This window comes from Hippocampus bargibanti, linkage group LG09 (assembly GCF_051943395.1).
Source record: "Hippocampus bargibanti isolate YZ-2025 linkage group LG09, ASM5194339v1, whole genome shotgun sequence".
In the NCBI taxonomy this organism is placed as follows: Eukaryota; Metazoa; Chordata; class Actinopteri; order Syngnathiformes; family Syngnathidae; genus Hippocampus; species Hippocampus bargibanti.
This window is the reverse complement of record NC_142742.1, coordinates 6,943,415-6,967,842: the sequence shown is the minus strand read 5'-3', so window position 1 is coordinate 6,967,842 and position 24,428 is coordinate 6,943,415. Positions and strand designations below refer to the sequence as shown.

At 39.9% G+C, this 24,428-nt stretch overlaps 1 protein-coding gene across 1 annotated transcript in view; it reads left to right on the top strand.

Annotated features, from left to right (window-relative positions):
• Nucleotides 1-24,428, top strand: part of btbd7 (BTB domain containing 7) — a 31,748-nt gene that overhangs the window by 931 nt on the left and 6,389 nt on the right. The window contains exons 2-7 of the mRNA XM_089004180.1: nt 7,512-7,749; nt 11,450-12,586; nt 19,873-20,081; nt 21,463-21,538; nt 22,614-22,774; nt 22,862-23,005. Of these exons, the coding sequence (XP_088860306.1) occupies nt 7,668-7,749; nt 11,450-12,586; nt 19,873-20,081; nt 21,463-21,538; nt 22,614-22,774; nt 22,862-23,005 (1,809 nt within the window). The 5' untranslated portion in view covers nt 7,512-7,667. The remainder of the gene's footprint in view (nt 1-7,511; nt 7,750-11,449; nt 12,587-19,872; nt 20,082-21,462; nt 21,539-22,613; nt 22,775-22,861; nt 23,006-24,428) is intronic.

Below are 24,428 nucleotides of genomic sequence, written 5' to 3'. Positions count from 1 at the left end.
CAGCGCCATTTTGAAGTCAAAAGAACAAAATAAATAAATAATATGACAATACAAAGACAGTCATTCAATCTTCAGCATTTTCTGCACCATCTTTGTTGTATGAAGCAGTTTAGATAATAAAGTACAATGGGTGTTTGTTGAGGGGGTGAAAGGTGCTTTTAAATCACATGTCAACATGGAGTTTCTCCCTTTGTCCAGGTTAAGCTTTTGAGTCAGCAATTTAGGACCCTAAAATGACATCATTTTTGGAATGACATGCTCAGAAGTCTGTGGCAGGCATAAAAGCCCGTGTTCGCTTGTAAGTGCTTACCACGGAGCTTTTGAAAGAGTCAGATTTTGGCCCGATTGAAATAATTTTATGATTCAGCAAAAACTCAAGATGACTGCTTCTTTGAAAGAAGTCTGCAATGGTTTTTTTGGGGGGGGGATGTCAAATTTCAAGTTGTGTAAGCAGCACAAGGATATTTGTTCATGAAAACGAAACTGAAATTGAATGCATTATTCTTAACAAAATGCATTGAAAATGTAAAAAAAAACAAAGGAGAGACTACATTTGCTGTTTAATTCATTCGCTGCCATTGCTGAATTTATTCGGGAATTGAAAAGTGTGAGGTAGTGCACCCCCCCACCCTCTGTGCCATGCAGAGGGTGGGGGCGATAAAGCGTTGGTCAGACCTCTACCAATGTTTTTCCCTTCCACGAGGGCTTAGCATCTGCCTTTTGTCCACCATATTAGCGCTTTGTTCCAGCTTCATCTGTTGTTAAAGCGCGATATAAATATGTATGTATGGTATTTTGTGCAACTGCCCGCATTTCAAGCTCAGATAACTCCATACCCATATAATTTAGGAATGAACTTTTTCTTTGATGAAAGAAGAGAGTCTAATGTTTCTCATGCTGAATTGAATGTTTATGTAGTCAGTAAAAATGACAAAAACCCTGGTACTTGAGTGGACTCATATTTGCACATCATCTGGCAGTGAATGAGTTAAGTAACAATAATTCACATATAAATGTCCTTTTTTTACTTTGTCAATTAATTTCACACACATTTTGTGTTTTATTTTAATTGTAATTATTTCGACATTACTGTCTGATTTTACAGACGGTGGTTGAACAGTCATTTAGGGATCAGTTTTATCAAATACTTTTCTGTGGCCGTTTGTTTCTTGCAGTTGACACGTTTTGCATCCCAAAAACATCCTAAAAATAATAAAAGCATTTCCAGCTAATAAAATCTATTTAAATTAATAAACCCACTTAAGAAATGAATTAAAAATAACTGAATTAAAAAAAGTTACGACCAAATTAAAAACTAACAATCAGGAATTATCACAAACAAACTATTTTAACCATCGCACCACAACATTGGCACACGTTAAATTAATTCCGAGATGTAATTTTCCGTGTTGAGTTTCTGTTTATGCGTCCCTGTCTCATTTATTTGGGCCTAAAAATGGTGTCACTCTCGTAATAATATCAGGTTAGCTTTATGAATGACACACCAAGGACAAACGCCAAAAAAAAAAAACAATTCTCATCAGAATGTCATGAGTTCCAACCTGCAGTCTGAATGGAAATCAGATGACACAATCCGCAAGTCTAGTGGTGCTTGACCCAATGTAATCCACTGGCTACCCACCATGAGTCATCGCTCTGGACACACCGCATTTGCTTCACTCTCTTGTCTGCACACAGGCGCGCGTGTGTGTTTATTCTAGCTTCTAATTCCCTCTGTTTCCTGTAGCTCTTATGATGACAGACCCTGCCATCAGTCAGATGGCCCAATTCACTGGGCCTGACCTAATTGGCAAATATGGCCCTGAGATGCAGAAGCTCCATTGTGCATGAATCAAATGTCGTTGACAATCCTTTCATGTCAAGAGTCACATCATTAGGGATGGGAATTTCACTGAAATTCTTTAATCATATATGCCGACAATGAACAACGAAACATTCTTATTTCTAAAGGGATCTGAAGATCTCTTGGCATGTTATGAACTCGTGCCGGTGTTTGTTGAGCAGAATACAGCGAGACCTCAACTTACGAACTTAATTGGTTCCCAGACAGAGTGTGTAAGGCGAAAAGTGTGTATCTCAAAAAAAAATTCCCATAGGAAACCATTAAAATGGGAATAATCCGTTCCCGGGTTTCCATAAAATATACTTTTCAACTAAATAAGCCTTAAAACTACACACAACATACCTTATTCTATGTATAATAAATATGATATTGTATCGTAATGAAAGAAATACACTGCATTGTATCATAAAGTCACTTTATTTACATTTGTGATGGTCATTGATGGCTTGATGGAATGGCATTGGAGGTCGAAGGTCAAAGGGAATTGCTGTTTGGAAAGAGAGGCGCATTACATGACGACTGTAATTAAAGAAATAAACTGTGCTGTAAAATAAAGTTTTATTTACCTTTTTGATGGTCGTTGATGGCTTATGGAAGGAGAGTCACCTTCCATAAGGACTGTTGGTAACTTATCCTCTGGTGCTGTTCGGTCGTGTGCTTCCGCCGAAGATCAGCCGTGGTGGGTGTGTATTATGAAAATAGTGCTTATTATAAGGTTTAATTTTCAAAAATTTGACGTTTGTAAGATGAAAAGTTTGTAGGATAAGGTGTTTGTAAGTGGAGGTCTCACTGTAGTTGCTGAAAGTCGTATCTCACTGAGTGGTCCCAGTTTGTGATTGTATGTGCAATTCGCAGACTTTGTGAGGATCAATGGTTCCTCGCAGATGTGGCAGGTAGCAAGTCGCTGATTATTACACGTGTAGCCTACTTAAATTTGTCTGACAGGTTCGATTTATATGGTTTGTTGATTCAACCAATGTGTTGACTGTGAAATTGAGGTCAGTTTTCCCAATACTGTCAGTCGTTACAGTTAATGTATTTTCCGGTATAAAAGGCTCACACCCAACGAATGGTGTGATTTCAAACTTTAGCCATATATAAGGTGCACCGGACTGTAAGGCGCACTTTCAATGAATGAAAGTTTTCCAAATGTAATATATAGATAAAATGTAATATATAGATAAAAGTTTTCCAAATATAAGGCATACCACATTACAAGGTGCTACAGTAGAGGCTGAGGTTATGTTTTACATATCCCAGCATGGACCGTGCACTACTTCTTCTACAGGGGGAAATGAGTCGGTGGCTGCTGACAGTAGTTGTGAGACCTGGTGCGTCTCAATATTACTTTACATATAAGGTGCACCCGGTGTATGAGATGCAGGGTCACCTTTTGAAAAAAATCAAGGCTTTTGGGTGCGCCTTATACACCAGAAAATATGGTACTTTGTGATTTAATAAAAGAATTAATGGACAGATTAAAAAAAAAATATATAGGTATATATGTAGGTGTATATATATATATATATATATATATATATATATATATATATATATATATATATATATATATATACACAGTAAAGTCTCGTTATATCGATATTCAAGGGAGTCCGAAAAAATATCGATATAACCGGGACTATCGATATATCCGACCCTGTTTGCATGTAATTTTCTCCGTGCGTGCATAGAAGTAGTATCGATATAACCGGGACTATCGATATATCCGATATCGATATAACGAGACTTTACTGTATATATATATATTGTTTCCCAATTCAAATAAGATTCTTTTTAGAAACTACATTTTCTGTTTCCTAGGGTAGTCTCTGCTTCAAAATTGGTTTGATAAAGTAAAACCTTTGTAGGTGATAAATATGAAAAAAACTGAGAAATGTGGAAAAGGGCAACTACCGTATTTTCCGCACTATAAGGTGCACCTAAAAGCAGTATTTGAAATAACATCTGCCCTGAGGCCCGGGGCGTACAACTTTCACGTCAGGCGTACAACTTTCAAAACGTCTCGGCCCAGGTGGCCGACAACTTCTTCCAGAAAATAAACGATTATTTTCAAATCAAACGTTTGTTTTATTCAATAAAGCAAAAGCTGCAGGCAAACCGCTACAAGCCGCGTGGACTCCTCTTTCTCAACTTTCAAAACTTTCAAGTACACTTTTCAGTCACGGTATAGTCCGAAACACGAAAACTGCCGTGCCGAGTATGCAAATTGACAAACGAACATTCATTTGAAATGTATGGGTGAATGGAACAGCTCGGGATCTTTGTACTTTGGTTATGTATTTACCGTATTTTTTCGGTGTATACAGCGCACCCAAACGCCTTCATTTTCATCAAAGGATGACCCCGCGCCTAGTATGCAGGTACGCCTTATATGTGAAGTAATATTGAGCCGCAACAAGGCTCGCAACTACTGTCACAGCCGCTGACTCTATTTCCCCCTGTAGAAGAAGTTGTGCATAACTCCAGCCTCTACTGTAGTGCCTTATAATATGGTGTGCCTTATTTTTGGAAAGCCTTCATATATTTATATTATACATTACACATACATTATACAGACACTCCCCTACTTACGAACATTCGAGTTACGAACAACGGTACATACGAACATTTTTATAGTAACATGTAGTATTCTCTCCAGTTGTACATGTACATATCTTTACAGGGCATATATTTTATTAAATGTGTATTTTTCAGTACAGACCAATACAGGTTACTTATACAAGCTTTAAACATAATTGTATAAGTCTTAAACAAAATATAACACTGAAGCAATTTACGAACTAATTCACCTAACAAACGACCGTTCAGAACGTATCTCGTTCATAAGTTGGGGAGCGTCTGTATTTGTAAAACTTTTTTCATTCATTGAAGGTGCGCCTTATACTCAGGTCGCCCTATACACCGGAAAATACGGTAATTCAACTTGTGAAAAGGGGATTACCTGCATCGAGTCTAATTTGAAATCCGAACTACTGTTGAATTCGGTTAATTTTAGATGAGGAAGAAGATCCGGAAAAAATATCTCTTGGTCTAGCAGGGGAAGTCCACATGAATGATTTATAGTGACTTGACTCCCATTTAAATAATACATCAGTCGTATCTTTGGAGCATTTAAGCATTTATTATTTGTTAGAATTGTTCACGTGCAGGGGGGGGGGGGGGGGGGGATTTTATTGAAAGGATTCAGAGGAGTGCAGCAAGGTGAGAGCCTTAAAAAGGTTGCCCATGTCCATGTGTGGAGGGGGGCAGGGAGTGTCTGCTGTCACTTCTCATTAGGGGCTTGTGGTCCAGCGTTGCCTACCCCCAACCTCTCCGCTCCTTTGTGGCACTCCTCTTGTGTTAAGACTCAGCATGGCCAAAACGCTTGTTTCAGTCTTTAATGCGGGAAAATCGTCTTAATTCTCATCTTATTAGAACATGTCAAGGTGCTGCTTTTTGTTTAATGGTGTGTGAGCCAGCTCTTGTGAAAAACAGTAGCCATGTTCAACGGCGCTTGAACATTTCTCCCACACTGCAATGCGAATTAAATTTGCTCCACTCATTCGCGTGACTTCAAAATGGCTGTGTTGAATGTATTTTGGTTGTTGTTTGGATTTGTATTATCCTCCTCTGAGACCCCCCCCCCTGCCTACTGCACGCTTTTGTAAACAATATGTTTATCTCATGGGCTTCCTTATCTCCATATTTAAATGCACTGTCTAATTCGGTCCAACATATTCCCTCTGAAGATATTTAAAGAAGCCTGATGAAATAAAGATCAATCAATGTTTTTTGTCAGCGCCTTCCACTATGACTGCATGTTGTATCGTGTGAAGGAATAAAGAAATCAAACGGGCGTCCCCAGTGGAACGTTGCGGACGTGTTGGGCGCCTCGCGGGGCTCCACAGGTGCTGACGCAGTACAGAATTTCAATGGCAGTTTGGGATAAAACACTTCGTCTCTCAGTCCGGTTCTCGATGTGATCTCATTGCAGAATACTTAATTGTTGTCTGTTGACAGTAATTAAGTTTCTAATGAAGTATACTTGGGGAATGTCGCAGATGTTGCAAATGGCTTTTCGAATTGAAGCAGCAGTCTTTAGAGGTGTAAAGCTCCCGGTAATTGGGGCCTAGTAGTAAAAATAGCATTTCACAGATGACAATAAGTAGCAGCCAGTTAGTGTGTGCTCTGGATGAAAAAAATAAATAAATCCTGAAATGGGTAATTCCATATCTACATACAATATGTATTCCAATGTTTTTTTAAATGTAGATGCAATTTTTCTGAAATTTTGACTATATATATAGATAGATTGCAAAATACCAACCCATTTCATTGTGTAGTCTACATTTTAAAAATGCCATTATTTATATATATATATATATATATATATATATATATATATATATATATATATATATATATGTGTGTGTGTGTGTGTGTGTGTGTGTGTGTGTGTGTGTGTGTGTGTGTGTGTGTGTGTGTGTGTGTGTGTGTGTGTGTGTGTGTGTGTGTGTGTGTGTGTGTGTGTGTGTGTGTGTGTATTGGATTGGATTTGCCTTTATTAGTCTCACAGTGGAGAAATTTACATTTCACAGCAGCAAAGTGATGAAAGGAATGAAAGTAGAAAAACAAAATACATGAGCTGCTGGAAAGGCAGCCACTCTCGCGGCGCCGTCTTGAAGTCAAAAGAACAAAAAAAAAACTAAATAACAAATTATATGACAGCATAGAGACAATATGACAAAACAAAGACACAGAGAGACATTCATTCTTCAGGACTTGCTGTACCCTCTTTGTGATGACATGAAGCAGTTCTAGATGAAAGAGGAGAGGATCAAAGCGTCTTTCCACCAGTGGATCAGGGACATCATGGTGGAATGTGCACGTCGACTATAAGCTAAGTTTTGAAAGCAAACACGAAGCTATAGCATCCATTCACGCAATGAGATTGTCTCACATCTCCTGTGCCACGTAAATCCGCTTCAATTCCAAGCCGCGACAGTTCCATATATATATACATGTGCTGACGTTCTTTTCTTCTCATCGCGGGCTCCTCAAACATCCATCCAGCCGCAGACTGTCCAACAGCACCGACCTTTCTGCTGAACAAAGCAAAGCTGTGAAAAATTTTTCCCATTACAGGCGCAAAGAAAGCACAATCGTTCCACAGCTGTCCAGCAATGACAGTCAAATGGCACCGACATTCCTTCCAATCAAAAACAGTGCTGGCATATTTTTGCGAAAAAAGCGCAACCACTCACCAGTCTCCTCCTTTTGATATAACTATGCTTTTTTCTTTTTTTTTTTAAAGATTTTTTTATGCTCGGATTTTCATGCATTGTTGACTCTTATTACAACACTTATGTTGAGGTCATCATGTCTTTTAAATACCTTTGTAATCACAAATGTTTGTATTGAAATAGATCAATGCAGCTTAAAGGGACTGAAAGATAAAATGAAATGTCCCCCTTGGTCAGACTTCTGAACATAGACGATTGTATTCTTTTATCTTTTCCGACTGTCAGCTCATTTAGTTATTTTCCCTGCCTGAGTGTTGACTCTGTTCCTTTTTTAAACTCAATCATCTTGGATTCAAGCGTTTTTCCCATTTCTGTCTCCTCCTTTCTCCTCCTCTTTCTTTCAGATGTTTTAGACATGGCAGGCGGGGCCTGGGGCTCTGGGAACACTTCAGAAGATCCTTGTCGGACACGTGACTGAGGACTGAACGGAGCGCCAACGCCTGAGCAGAATGACTCAGCAAGAGGGGGGACCCCCACGTAGCAAGTGAAGAGACGTGAGAATGGGTGCCAATGGATCCAGCTATCCACACTCATGCTCCCAGCGCATAGGAGCCAATGCACAGACGCAGCAGACCTTTATCGGTAAATATAATGCACATACTGTGAAATTTTCACGACAGTATTGCGGTTTCTGTAGAACATATATCCGTGTAATACAACGGGTTCTGGGGTGTTAGTTTCAGATTTCACAGCTATTCTTCCGCTACGAGACAATGGTAACGAATATAGTCAGGTTTTTAAAATTTTAAAGCGTGTAGAGTGTTTGAATTTGCTAGTTTAGTTATATTTTCAGTGTTAAAAAATTAAAGATGCTGCAATTTTGAAAAAAAAATCAATACATCATCCCCATCTCTTGTAAATAATTCAGTATTGCTACGAACCCGTTTTCGACTCTAACCACACATGTAACCTTATGCCCTCAGATAAAGACCATTGTTTTGCTCGTGTATTTTTTTTCAGCCGCCAGCTATTAAATGTCCCCAAGATCTTGGATTATCCTTGTCGTCGGAGTTGTTCAACCAAATATGATTCCGTGGTGGATGAGAATTTCGCATTTCTACCATGACCACTGGTCCATGGTTATAATTTGTAGTTTCCTGTTGGACGTCATTGTATTTGTTTTATTTGTTTTTATATTATTTCTTTGTTTTAGAAACATTAATATTCCCAATGACCCCCGTTGTCCTCCTTCCAGTTACAAACATTGGATTGAGAGTAGCTTTTATTTCATTTAGTTTCTAATGGCCTTTCTTCCAGTCTCTGGTTAAATATTAATAGGCTCCACCCAAGCCATGTTTCCACCAAACAATATTGGATTGGCCTTTATTAATCTCCCGGTGGAGAAAATGTACATTTCACAGCTAAATGTTGAAAGAAAGCACAAAGCTGTACCATCCATTGACGAAAAGAGACATATCCTGCCCAATGTAAATCCGCTTCAATTCCAAGCCGCGACAGCTCCACATACACATTGGCGCTCTTGACGGACGTACTTTTCTTCTCATCGCGTGCTCCTCAAACCATGCATCCATCCAGCCATAGACTGGACATACAACCTTTTATTTAAAATTATGCAAACATTATATCTGGATGATGATCATTTAAACGTGTAGTTTGAGAGAAAAAAAAACAAAAAACAAATCACACAAACACACACACACCACACTTTTTTTAATAATTCACCCTTTCATCTTCAAGAATCACGAAAGAAAAGCATTAAAGAAAATGATTGGTCATTCCATTTTTATTAAGTAGTGGAGGTCACACAATTCTGAGTTAAAAAGAAATGGATGCAGCTGCATGTAAAAAAATGAAGCCTCAGATTTCCACAGCCATTGATGAAATGCCACTACATGTCGGAAAAGCCCAGGGGCATGGCAGTCTTTCTATCTTTGATAAATGCACATTTACATCGGGGTTTCCCACATTTTTCAGATTCCTTTGACAGAAAGGCTGCTGGATATAATAATAATAATACATTTAATAATACATTTAATTTCTAAGGATTCTCAAGGACACTTTACAGTCAGTTTTTTTTTTGTGCGGGTGAGCAGCGGCAGCCATTCGCACCAGAGTTGACTCTCCTCGGAAGTATATACTGTATATACATATAGATATTATATATATGGACGGATGGAAAGCTAACTTGCTTGATAGAAATGAGAGGTAGCTAGCTAGATGGTTGATAGATATATATATAGATAGAGAGAGAGAGATCATGTATCTTGCAGTGATTTTGACCAGCGATTGTAGTTGATGAAAGTATGCAAAAACATTCTTTGCATTTTCATCATGATCTCTTGATTGAACCATGTTTCCACGATGATATACTCGCTCAAGAATGGTGCTATACCTGCATGCAGTTGACAATCATAACAGCCCATGCAAATGTTAAGATGAAATGCCCATAGCAACCAACACTCAAGTACAAGATGATGTCTTGTGTTTACTGTGGTGTATTCCTCTGTTCGACCTGCTGGAATGTCTCGTTTTCAAGTCACCATAATGTCCCTGTTGTCTGTCTATACACGCTGTAATTGATACCCCAGCCACATCATAGTTTGTCATGCCTATCTTTAATATGTGTTCAACCAAGGTTCTGCACTTTGAAGTCTTGCTCATTTGAGCCATCACACGATGACGTTTGCTATTTAAAAGGATTTTTTTGATGTGTGCGTTTGAAGTCCATACTGACAATTAAGAAGGAACCCATTATCATACGAAGAAATGTCATTGTGCAATGCTCAAATCCCCTTTTGCCTGAGGCCTCCATTTCTTGGCTCAGCCTGATCCCCGCTGAGGTTCACATAAGGAAAACCCTGTTTGGTACTTTTATGAAGTTGCTCAACTGAAGTTCGTCTGTCTTACAGATTATTCTTTTCAATGTAGTGATTATCCTTTAGGTTATACTCATTGACATTGAGAAGAGGATGGGAAAAGAGGAACTACGCGGCAGTTTCCTTAGACATAAAAGTCTCATTCATCTCTTGATAATTCCAATACAGTAGTTTGTTTGAATGATGCGTCCTCGTTGCTGAAATGGACCGATAATTGTAGAGTTTTACACAAAGGGGAAAGTACACTTTATGAGCTGTATTTTCCAGTTTAAAAGGCTAACTGAACTATAAGGTGCACCGTCAATGAAAGAAAGAAGTTTTCCAAATATAAGGCACACCACATTATAAGGCGATATAAGTAGAGGCTGGGGTTACATTTTGTCAGTGACAGGCTGTGCATGTGACTCATAGGCCTTCAGTAGGGCTATGTCTGAATCAATTCATAGCTGTGAATATGGTGTGATTTACTACACGTCCGTGTGGATTCATGATTAGCTCATAAAATTGCAATGTTATTTGCTTTTTTTTTGCTAGCTTCGGAGCTGGTCTTCATGATGTCCATCTATTCCTGAAAAGGCCGTCCGTCTTCAAAATGGCTTTAACCATATCCATCTCTTCTCCTTGTTTACCCATTGTGGGTTGACAAAACCGCTATTCTGCCCCTGGTAACAAATGATGGCTGAAATGTGATTGGTTAAATGCTTAAATGCTAAAACACACATCTGGAAGTAGCAAAACAGGGGAAAAGCAATGAAAGGAATTATGTAATAAGAATTCATGGAATTCATATTTTTAGCAAAGAAGGCCTTGCGGGCCCTGACCGCCCACCACTGCTTTTTGTATATCCCAGCATGCATCACACACTTCTACGGGAGGGAAATGGAGTTGACTGCTAACAGTAGTTGCGAGACCTTCTGTGGCTCAATATTACTTCATATATAAGGCGCACCGGAGTATAAGTAGGGTCATCTTTTGAAGAAAATTACGGTTTTTGGGTGTGCCTTATACACTGGAAAATATGGTAATTTAGTGGCATTCTATGGAAAAATCACCCATTGGGTTTAATCAAGTGGATTTTGATTTTCATCTAACTGCTGCGATTTGGGCATGACTGCTGTCCTTTGAACGTTTACGCAGCAGTAACTATTCTGTCAATCTTTTTGAAAACAACTTCATATTTTAGTTATTTTATATTTCCACTGTAAACATAGTTTGACTGTGAAAATGACCAAGTGGATCGGGTGACATTTTTCATGAAATACCTTCTCTGACATGTTCTCTAGAGTCAAAGGTCATGCACGACTGCAGTTCTAACTCGAGAGCAAAAACATTTCTGCCTGATGTGTCATCTTGAACCCAAAAACGCACCTCAATTTCACTGCTTGGTATTATATGTTGAGCATAAACTGAAGCTCAAGTGGGATTTGCTTGTGTTTTCCTTCTAGGGACCTCATCCTACTCACAGCAGGGATACGCCTGGGAGTCAAAGCTCTACAGCCTGGAACATGGCCACGAGCGACCTGCCGACAGGAAGAAGAAAAGCCTCGGGTTGGCCACCCTTAAACGACGATTCATCAAACGGAGAAAATCCAATCGCTCGGCGGATCATGCCCGGCAAATGCGCGAGCTGCTGTCCGGGTGGGACGTCAGAGACACGAATGCCCTGGTGGAGGAATACGAAGGTACGGCAGCCCTCAAGGAGCTGAGCTTCCAGGCTAGTCTTGCACGGGCTGAGGCACCAAGCTTGCCTCGGAATCTGGCTGCCCTTTATCAACATAAATACTGCACTGACGTGGACCTCATCTTCCAAGGGACTTGTTTCCCAGCGCATCGGGCAATTTTGGCCGCTCGCTGCCCCTTTTTCAAAACTCTACTGTCCTCCTCCCCGGGCTACGGAGCGGAAGTCCACATGGATATTGAGACAGCGGGCATCGATGTTTCCATGTTTTCCGCGCTGCTGCACTATTTGTACACGGGAGAATTTGGCGTTAGCAGCGCGGAGGATTCCAGGCTGCAGAATGTGGACGTGCTGGTGCAGCTCAGCGAGGAGTTTGGCACACCCAACTCCCTCGAAGCGGATATGAAGGGCTTGTTTGACTACATGTGCTACTATGATGCCCTCTTGAGTTTCTCTTCGGACTTTGAAATGGTCGAGAATTTCAACGAGCGAGGCGCCGGAGCGCCGGCCGCCGTCTCAGGAGGCGGCGGAGGGCCGGCCACCCCGGATGAGGATCTTCGAGCTCATAAGGCTATCCTCTCCGCACGCTCCCCTTTCTTTCGAAACCTCTTGCAGAGGCGCATACGTACGGGAGAGGAAATGACAGAGCGCACGCTGCAGACGCCAACCCGTATCGTACTGGACGAATCCATCATGCCGCGCAAATATGTGCAGGTGATTCTACACTGCATGTACACAGATGTGGTGGAGCTGGGACTGGTTCTGCGTGGTAGCCCCTCAGCAGGCAGCCTCGGGGAGGTACAAGCCTTGGTGTCGGGGGGCCGTGGAGCTAGCACGCGCACGGAAGAGGCCATGGAGCTCTACCATATCGCTTTATTCCTGGAGTTCAGTATGCTAGCACAGGGTAAGTCATTATGATCCCATTATCAGCCCACACGTATACAAATTAAAGTCAAAGTCAGCTTTATTGTCAAATGACATACAGCACAGATGAAATTACTGTCCTCTCGGACCCAGCATGCAAGGCACTTATAATTATTTAACAAACATAAACATGAAAACGCCAATTTGCCGGGAGAGGGGAGCCGCTGCGTGTTCACGCGCCGCCATCTTGGGGGAAAAAAAACAAATGACATATTAATAATGCATGCTTATGTCAATGTATCATTAACCACCCATGAGTTCAAATACTTTATTTGCTTCATCAGGACTGTTCTGTGAAAAATGACTCTCTGGCTTAACTTTTAGTGGTCTCTCAAACACGCATGCATTCAGAGGTTATTCCACTCCAATTAATGTTCCACCCCGTCAAGGCAGATTAATCACATGTTAAAATATTCCAAATATGACTTCTGCTGCCCCAGTCTGCTTCACGGCTTGCCGCCAAAGGTCAGCGCTGTTCAAGTTGGAGCAGCTTGGAACCGAATGAAGAATATAGGCTATAAGAATTACAGTAAAGTCTCATTATATCGATATCGGTTATATCGATAGTACTGCTTATTACGATACTATTTCTATGAACGCAAGGAGAAAATTTACATGCCGCAGGATCGGATATATCGATAGTCCGGTTATATCGATATTTTTTCCGACTCCCGAGAATATCGATATAACGAGACTTTACTGTAGTTTATTGAGTGGATATTCATTGGATTAGCCTTTATTAGTCTCACAGTGGAGACATTTACATTTCACAGCCGCAAAGTGATGAAAAGAAGAAGTAGAAAAACAAAATACAGGACCTTCCACTCTTGCGGCGCCATCTTGAAGTCAAAACAACAAAAAAACTAAATAAATGTGACGCAACACAAAAAACATTCAATCTTACGCACTTTCTGCACCCGCTTTGTTGCATGAAGCAGTTCTAGATGAAAGAGGAGAAGATCAAAGCGTCCTTTTCACCAATGGATCAGGGGCGTCGTGGTGGAATGCGCACGTCTGCTACAAGCTAAATGTTGAAATCTAACACGAAGCTGTAGCATCCATTTCCGAAAAGAAATTGTCTCCTCTCCTGTCCCACGTAAATCCGCCTTAATTCCTAGCCGCGACAGTTCCACATTCGCATCGGTGCTCTGCGTCACACTTCTTTCAGAACTCAGACTGTCCAACCGCACCCACCTGTCCGCTGAACAAAGCGGGGCTGTGAAAATGCTGCCCATTACAGACACAAAAAAAAGCACAATGGCCCCTGAGCTCCAGTGATTACAGTCAAATGGCACTGACATTCCTCTCAATCAAAAACAGTGCTGGCATATCTGTGCTGCTGAAAAGGCGCAACCGCTCAACAGAGTCTCCTCCTTGATGAATGTCATGGCCCAAAATGCTGAAAAACAATCCGCTTCCGGTCCACACGACACACCAAATTTTTGTTTTTGTTGTTGTTTTGACTTCAAGATGGCGCCGCAAGAGTTGCTGTCTTTCCAGCACCTCATGTCTTTTGTTTTTCTACTTCTTTCTTTCCTTTCCTCTTCCTTTCATCACTTTGCTGCTGTGAAATGTAAATATCTCCACTGCGAGACTAATAAAGGTAAATCAAATCCAATCCAACAGCACAGTGAAAAAACAAAATCAACACAAAGACAACAATGCGGTATTTTATGGGCATACATTACACACAATCTCTTTGCTTTACTTGATAGTCTACTATACAACATGGAAAGGACAACCGACGCCGCCGGACAAGTTGTGTCCATAATTTGAAAAATCACTTCAAATGACTTCTACTGAGCGCATTTTACAAAGATTCCACGGCACATAGCTATATTTTACGTTTTAAGACTCGCGCTGAATATTCAGGAAGTCTTGTTTTCGAGTAAATGATGATACGTCTTGGCGTGATGACACTCGCCATCCCGAGGTCATTTTGAAGTAGTTTTGGAACACTTTAACTCATTTTAATTGGTGTTTTGCATTTGACTTTTCGGTATTTTAAATGCTATAAAACGTTTTTCTGATGTCAGTTCGGAAACAAAAAATGGTGTCTGTTGTCCTTTAAGTGAAGACAAAGTAACTTCTTACATAATAGGGCTCTCCAAACTAATTTATGCCTGTGTGAAATATTTTAAAAACAAGAGTTTGCACAAATCTGTCTGACTAGTCGGTGTGATGTAAACAAATGGAGTCAGCTGATCACACGGCAGCTATCACCCTGGGAGATGTGCTGTCGCTGTCACTCACTATTTTTTGCCAGCGAGGAAGCAAATGGCGCCATCCAACACAGCTCCATCAATTCAAGGGGTATTTTTATCTTGTCTCCCTTCCCCTCTCCCCACCGAGCTGTGCAGCACGAATCAGTTCCCATGAAACTTCAGTGAAGAATGTGGCGCGATAGTTGAGGTTCATCTGATGTCATCCCGTCCAAGTTGTCAAGTCTTGTCTGCTAGCAGCTTCCTGTTATTCTCATCTTGAAATTCCATTTGAAAAAAAAAAACATTCCCAATCGCCTCGAATGCTGTAAGATGTCATTTTAAATGCGTTCGCTGTCATTCGCTTGACTATAAAACGAATGGTGGCAGCTGACGGGGGGGCATGAGCGTGATTCTGACTTTCTCCATTACACTCCAACTTTCCCCACAGCTGCTGCCTTATCGAGTCAGTGTTAGAATTATGACATTACTGAGTGGCAGCTTGGATTGGACTACATCCACCCTGCTATGACTTTACAAAGCTATCAAGAGCAATCAGAAGTCTGACTTCAAATTTACACTTCAGATCAGTGCGCTCTCCAAATTACACGCTGCAATCTTCCCGATGGATATCGAGAACTGTTATTTTCTTCGGAGACTGACAGTCACAAGTCTGTAAAGTTTCAGCAAGTTCAGGAAAAAATAGACCATCAGCAACCGCAATCACTTTGGGCCCCTTTAGATTTTTGTTTTTCGTCTGGTATATTCCTTTCTGAACTAAGTGACCAGGGAGTACTTGAATGAAAGGTTCCAATTCTAAAAAATGCTTCAGAAAAGAGGCGCCTCAATGCAAACGTTAACCACCTTTGGCTTTTTAGCAGGTCTCTTAACTCATTCGCTGCCATTCCAGGATTTATTCGGGAATTGAAAAGTGTGACGCTGAGCGCCATTCCCGAATTTATTCGGGTTCTGGTTTTTCTTGCGGGGGTGCCGATAAAACACTGGTCAGACCTCTGGTAATTTTTTTTGTACTTCCACAAGGGGGCAGCATTTTCCTTTTGTTCATGTTAGCGCTTTGTTCCAGCTTCAGCTGTTGTTAAACCGCTATTATGTATGTATTGCATTGTATTTTGGACAGCTGCCCCCATTTCAAGCGCCGAAACCTCCAGACCCATATAACTTAGGAATTAACTCATTTTTTTTCGGATGAAAGAAGAGAGTATAAGGCTTCAGCTGTTGTTAAAGCGCTATATAAATCAATATGTATGTATTGTAATGTATTTTGGACAGCCGCCCCCATTTCAAGCTCAGATAACTCCAGACCCATAGAACTTAGGAATGAACTATTTTTTTTCTGAATACAGAAGAGAGTATAAGGTTTCTGAAACTGAATTGAATATGTGTGTAGTCCTAAAACTCAATAGTCTGTGGGTCCTACAATTTGAGTGAAAATGACAAAAGCCCTGGCACTGGAGTGGGCGCATTCTTGCACATCGTCTGGCAGTGAATGAGTTATGGAGGCAGCAAATATCTTAATTTCAGGAGACATATGAGAAGAGTATCCTCTCATCTGTCACGCTGTCATCGCCATCCCGGCGTTCCTCATTGGCAACCCCACTGTTGTCTGTGCGAGTCAGCAGCATGGAGGTGTTTCCTTGCAGAAACCTCCGACATATGTCCCTTTTATGATTTCCATCTCACCTAGCTATCAAGCAATATTAAAAGCCTTATTAATTTTTCAAGTGCCCTGCAGAGAAAGGCAGTGTGGTTTTGTTCTTCAACCCTCACTGACCATCGAGCCTCTTGCTAGTGGTTGCGGCATGATTCATTCAAAGTGCCATTGCGCGAGTGATCCACACATATAATTTACGCGGCTGACGGCTTGTTTACAAGCCGTCAGCTGCGGTTTGCATTTAAAGTGATTTTCTTTTTAGCAGTTGGAGTCTACACTCACATGACGCACTGCATAATAAGTAAGATTTCATTCAATAAAGTGTCTCAGTTGTATAACAATTGTGTAGGAGTTACCAAGTACGGAGAGTTCATATGGACAAAAACAGCAAATTTTAATTTCCGGCGTTGTCTCTTTAGATGGGAGGCTGTTTTGAATTTTAATGGATGACTGAGCAAAGCTATTGTCTTCAAGTGTTTACTTTTGCGCATGTGTGGCCAAGGATGCACAGAGCGAAACACAAGAAAAAGATAGATGGCGCAGAATATTGTCTAAGATAGAGACACAGCTGGCGAGGAAACTAAGAACAGTCATTTACTTTAGCACCGAGGAAAAGGCAAGGTGCCATTGCTTTTTGTTTTCTTCCCCTCAACTATTCTGGGTTTTCCTCCCTTGAAAATGAATTTTATTATTATTAAACATCTTTGACTGTAACTTGATGATCAAACTAAAGACCCCTTAAGTGCTACAACTTATCCGTTCAATTTGCATTTGTATATACAGATGCGCCCCTACTTACGAACATTCGAGTTACGAACAACAGTACCTACTAACATTTTTGGTGTAACATATGTAGTATTCTCTCCAGTTGTTTTATTTTTTAATTTTATTAAATGTTTATTTATCAGTACAAATCAATACAGGTTACTTATACAAGCCTTAAACATGCTTATCTCAACCTTAAAAATACTTGTATAAGCATTAAACATACATTCCACACAAAATATAGCACTGAAGCAACTTACGAACGACCGTTCGGAACGTATCTCGTTTGTAAGTTGGGGAGTGTCTGTACTGTTATTTTATTTTATTTTTAGAAATGCATCTTAACTCATTTCATGCCATTCCCAAATGTATTCTGGAATTAAAGTGTTGACATGGAGCGCCATTCCTGAATTTGTTCGTTTTTTTTTTTTTTTTTTTTTTTTTTTTTTTGAGGAGGGAAGGTGCCTAGTCCGACCTCTGGCAATGTTTTTCCCTTCCATGAGGGGGGCAGCATTTGCCTTTTGTCCGTGTTAGAGCTTTGTTACAGCTTCAACTGTTGTTAAAGTGCTATAGAAATCATATGTATGTATTGTGTTGTTTACAGCCACCCCCATTTCAAGCTCAGATAAACCTAGACCCATATAATTTAGGAATTAACTCTTTTTCTGATGAAAGAAGAGAGCAGATTTTTTTCCATTTGTTTGGGGGGATACAGAAGAACATACTTATTTCCCAGCAACCCGTTACACCTCCAAGGGTATTTTGCATTTCAAAACGACATACTTTGCCTCAAATAATTTAGCTGTCACTGTTTGTAGACTACCTTATGTCATAAATGAAATGTATTATTATTATTATATTATTATTATTATTATTTTGACATGCTTGGTGAACCATCTAGTTTATTTGTTTGGAATGCAAGAAAAAGACAGAGTTCCTGGATAACATCCTCCCAAGCATGAGGGAGAGCTTGCCAACACTACACAGGAAGACCAGAGGCCCGTTTTAAACTCGGAAATGCTCGCCTGTGACAGGATTGTTAACTACCTGACAAAGATCCCTAAAAGTTGACTTTTTCCTTCATTGATATTTGCATGTTTCAAATTGTTCTGAATCAGTTACAAACATTTCCCGGATAATTAAAATCTTTGAAAATGCTGACTCTGGTTGATTACTTCAACCTGATTAATCCATTTATGCCGAGCGTGTACATATGAACACAGAAATTCATTTTCAAATGCATTAATGTTGTTTATTGCCACATTAATTATTGTTAATTATATATAACTAGATTATTAATTATATACACCGTTTGAACCTGTTTGATACTCTGTTTTGTTTTTATTTAGATTTTTTTAAATGAATTTATCTGTATTCATATGAACATGCTCGGTTTAAACGGGCTAAAAAATTTAATATTTTGGGGATTTTTTTGGATAAGAAATTGCATGTAGAAAAAATGGATAAGTTAGAGTTTAAAAAGATGTTAACTCATTCACTACTATTCCCAAATTTATTTAGGAATTGAAAAGTATGATGTGAAGTGCCATTCCCGAATTTGTTCTGGTTTTGTTTTTTTTTCATGGAGGGGGTGCAGATCAAGCTCCAGTCAGACCTCTAGCAAATTTTCCCTCCCACGAGGGGACAGCATTTCCTTCAGCTGTTGTTAAAGTGCTTCATAAACCAATATGTATGTATTGCATATGCCTTTTGTACAGCTACCCCGATTTCAATATCAGATAACTCCTGACCCACCTAATATAGGAATTAACTCTTTATGATGAAAGAAGAGGTTTCTAACGCTGTATTCAATGTTTATGTAATCCTAAAGCTCAATATACTGTCTGTCTTGCAATTTGAGTGAAAAATGACAAAAACCCTGGCACTGCAGTGAATGAGTTAATGTCAATATTTCTTAACGTTCTCTTCAACCGTTTTCTTTTACTCAGGCAACACCTTTGCCGACATATGGGCCAAAAAAATTTAGACATCAATGGATCGGAATTGCTGTGGTATTTCAAATGCCCACTCTTACACTAAAATATTTGGGACTTGGATATTTTGGGTGGACTATTTTGTCTTAAATGTCTTTTATTATGAATGATTTTATTCCATTTTTTTGTTGTTGAAAATTTTTGATCATCGATTCATAGATGCTCAACACACATTTGCCCATTGTCGTTTTTTTTTACATCAGCCGCCTGCCATCATGTGCGCTATTTTAAGATCACTTCTGGAAATGTCATCAAATCCTTCCCGTATCCCCCCCCCTCCTCCTCATAGTATGCTTCATCCATCCACACATTTACTCGGGCACCCATGTTTATTCATGATGTTTTAAGAAAAGCCAAAAAAAGAGACCCATCAAGCTCTCAAGACATTTCTGCAAGTTGTTGAGTTGCCGATTTTAAACCACTGCATGCTGTTCTGGTATGTGCTCTGATTTAAAAAAACAGCAAGGAGAATGTAGAGGTTAGTTGAAAGAGACTCCCTGACTGCGTGAAGCGGGGATGAGGTCTTGCGAATGGCTTTTCGGATTCAAATGCTTTATGTGAAAACTGTCTTGAATCAAATCTGAAATGATGACGTCAAAACCTGTCTCAAAGACTTTCTTCGCCCTCCCCGCAGGCTGCGAGGACATTATAGTGGAAAGCTTGTCTCTCGACTCACTGGTGCCCATCCTCAAGTGGAGCTCTCAACCTTACGGCTCCAAGTGGGTCCACAGGCAGGCCATGCACTACCTCTGCGAGGAGTTCAGTCAAGTTGTCACCTCAGATGTTCTCTATGAGCTCACCAACGAGCACTTTCTCAGCGCAATCCAGTCAGACTATCTACAGGTGAGCGCCGCCATTTGACACCCGACTCATATTTTATCGTACAACATAGCTTCAGGGCCATTTTATGAAATCTTGGGATGTTAGGGGGAAACATGAAAATATGCAAATATAGACACTTCCCAACTTACGAACCAGATACATTTCGAACGGTCGTTCGTAAGGTGAATTGTTTGTAAGTTGCTTCAGTGTTATATTTTGTATAGAATGTATGTTTAAGGCTTGTATAAGTAAACTGTATTAGTTTATTCTGAAAAATAAACATTTAATAAAATATATTCTCTATAAAGATGTACAACTGGAGAGAATACTACATATGTTACTACAAAAATGTTCATATGTACTGTTGTTTGTAACTCGAATGTTCGTAAGTAAGGTCTGTAGCTGAGTTTTTCAGAGAACGTATGCTAATTTATTTATTTAGGTAGGTAATAGCTGCAAAAAAAAATGCAAAAAGGTGAATAGTGAATCAGAATTACTTTCAGAAAAGCTTTTTGTTACCCCATTTTACCCATGGTACCTCATTTTTCAGGGTATCCGAATATATTTGGGCAATGTGACATTATGTATTTTACGGTGCGGCACTTAAATGAATTGACAGCAAAAAAAATTAAATAAACAAGTACCATATTTTACGGAGTGTAAGACAATGAATGGTGTATTTTCAAACTTTTTCCATATATAAGGCGCACCGCACTGTAAATGTAACTACCGGACTGTAAGGCACACCTTCAATGAATGACAAAAGTTTTCCAAATATAATATATAAATATAACAAGGTTTGATGACTTGTGGTTTACATGGGACAATTTCAAATTTTGATTCATACTTTAGCAAGCACTATGGCACTTGACATGCTTGATTTGCTTTTGCGGGCCGAATAAAATGATATGGTGGGCCAAATTTGGCCCTCGGTCCTTGACTTTGACACCTATGATTTACATAGTCCACAATAAATGGCTATTATTCCAAAACACCTTTAAAGAAATCTTACATTTCTACACATGCATCACATCTTTTCTATGGTTTTAAGAATGGCTTTGCTGCTCACTATTATTCCCCCTTCCAGCGTTTACTGTAGCATTTGCAAAATAGAATAGCTTTTGTGCTGTCCTCAATTCTGACAAGCTACCTCAGGCTCCGGCCAGACAATTGAGGTAAAATGTTAAAATCCAACTACTGAAGACAACCAGGCCTGCACCTTGCTGGAACATTGTCCAAACATGTTGCCACTGTCACCTTATCCTCATTTAACTGCTGTTTTTTTTTTCTTCCCTGACAACACCTGACCTCCTTGTCCTGATAATTATGTTGTCTCCCTGCACCCCCACCCCCCTCCTCCTTCTTGTTCTCCCCTTTCGCTGTGTCTTCGTCTCATTTGCAGGCCAGTGAGCAGGACATTCTCAAGTATGTTGTCAAGTGGGGCGAGCAGCAGCTTATTAAAAGGATGGCAGACAGGGGTAAGATAATATACTCTGTAATTATCCTCTGTGCACAGCCATTAATGATTCCGAGGCCATTTCAAAATGACTACAGACTCCAAAATATATTTAAATGCATATTAAATATTGGCCTGATTTGAACCTAACCACTGAACATTTGTCACCTGTAAAATCACGGTCGTGCTGCCATTTTCTTTACTTGGATTGAGGTGGTGATCCTTGTTAACTCATTCACTGCCATTCAAGAATTTATTCGGGAATTGAAAATATGACGGAGAGCGCCATTCCCGAATGTGTTCGATTTGTGTTTTTTCTTGTTTGGATGCCGATAAAGCGCTGGCCATTGCCTCTGGCAATGTTTTTTCTTTTCCACAATCGGAAGTATTTCCCTTTTTTCCATGTTAGCGCTTTGTTCCAGCTTCAGCTGTTGTTAAAGCGATATATAAACTAATATATATGTATTTCATTGTATTTTGGATAGCCGCCCATATTTTAAGCGCATATAACGGCAAACCAATTTTTAATTTAGGACTTTTTTTTTCAGATGAAAGAAGAGAGTCTGAGGTTTCTTCCGCTGAATTGAATGTTTATGTAGTCTGAAAACTCAATATTCTGTGGGACCTGGAAATTGAGTGCCAATGACAAAAACCCTGGCACTGGAGTGGACACATTTTAGCACGTCTGGCAGTGTAAGTTATGGATAGCAAATGAATAATTGTTTGATTGAGATTTCACAGATGTAATATAAAAAAAATCTTGTCAAATGGAATTTTCCACGTTACATCAAGATGGTTGCCAGGGTTTTTGTCATTTTCACTCACATTCCAGGACCCACAGGACATTGCCAGAGGTCTGACCAGCGCTTTATCGGTACCCCCATGCAAGAAAAACCCGAACCAATTCGGGAATGGCGCTCCACGTCATATTTTCAAATCCTGAATAAATTTGGGAATGACACTGAATGAGTTAATATGGTGTTTTAGTATAATTGATAATTGTAAGATGTCATCAATCTGTGGATAATTTGCAAAATATTAAGTAACCAGGCATTACTCTGGACAAATGTGACCATCCCGTTTTCATATTTGCCCAGAGCCCAATCTGCTAAGCGGCACAGCCCACAGCGTCAACAAACGTGGAGTGAAGAGGAGAGACCTCGATGTGGAGGAACTTAAAGACATCCTTTCCCCACTCCTGCCCTTCATTCGAACCGAGCACATTTTGCCTCCGCACAGCGACGTCCTCTCCGACGCGGTTCGCGCTTCTTTTGATGTCTTTTCCGACCGCCGACGTCTGCATGCTGCATCTTGGTTGCTCTTGACGCTTTATTCTCATTCGCAGCTTAAGCGAGGCTTGATTAGCACTCCTCCGTCAGATATGTTGCCAACAGCGGAGGGGGGGAAGGCTAATGCTTGGTTGAGGCAGAAGAACACCGGCATCTATGTGCGTCCTCGCCTCTTCTCACCTTACGTGGAAGAGGCAAAGGTAAGGACACTGATTGGGCTCTCAGATCAATAACTGATTTTTGTCATTTCTTGAAGTTGCACTTTATAATCCGGGGCATCCTATTCAGTGAGACCTCAACTTACGAACTAAATTGGTTCCCAGACAGAGTGTGTAAGGCGAAAAGTGTGTATCTCAAAAATATTTTCTTAAAGGAAACCATTAATATGGGAATAATCCGTTCCCGGGTTTCCATAAAATATACTTTTCAACTAAATAAGCCTAAAACACTACGCACAACATACCTATTCTATGTATAATAAATGTGCTATTGTATTGTAATGAAAGAAATACACTGCATTGTATCATGAAGTCACTTTATTTCCATTTGTGATGGTCATTGATGGCTTGATGGAATGGCGTTGGAGATCGAAGGTCAAAGGGAATTGCTGTTTGGAAAGAGAGGCGCATTACATGAGGACTGTAATTAAAGAAATAAACTGTGCTGTAAAATTAAGTTTTATTTACCTTTTTGATAGTCGTTGATGGCTTATGGAAGGAGAGTCACCTTCCATAAGGACTGTTGGTAACTTAACCTCTGGTGCCGTTCGGTCGTGTGCTTCCCCCGAAGATCACTCCGCCAGCCGTGGTGGGTGTGTATTATGAAAATAGTGCTTATTATAAGGTTTAATTTTCAGAAATGTGACGTTCGTAAGACGAAAAGTTTGTAAGATAAGGTGTTTGTAAGTTGAGGTCTCACTGTATATGGAAAAGTAAAAAAATATGTAATTCATTGAAGGTGCACCTTAAAGTCTGGAAAATATAGTACATGAAAAAAAATACTGTATTTTCCGGTGTATAAGGCGCACCTTCAATGAATTAGATATTTTTAAAGTTTTACCCATGGTTCCTCATTTTTCAGAGTATCCTAAAATATTTGGGCAATGTGACAAACCGTATTTTCCAGTGTATAAGGTGCACCGGAGTATAAGGCACATGCTCAATGAATGTTGTATTTTCAAACCTTTTCCACATATAAGGCACACCACAGTATAAGGTGCACCTTCAATGAATGCCAAAACGTTTCCAAATATATAGAAATATATATAAGTATATACATGTTTTCCAAATACAAGGCACACCACGTTATAAGGCGGAGAAATTGGAGTTGGAGGCTGACAGTATTTTCGAGAGATGTTGAGACTCAATAATAAAGCGCTCCTGCAAACAAGGCTTTTCTATCTTGTATTTGGAAAACTTTCTTCATTCATTGAAGGTGCGCCTTATAATAATAATGATGATGATAATAATAATAATAATAATAATAATAATACATTTCATTTATAAGCGCCTTTCAAAACTCTCAAGGTCACTTTACAGTCACAGGATACCTTTTTCTATGGGTGAGCAGCGTCAGCAACACGCGCCAGCCTTCACTCAACCCGGAAGTAACTCAAATAGATAG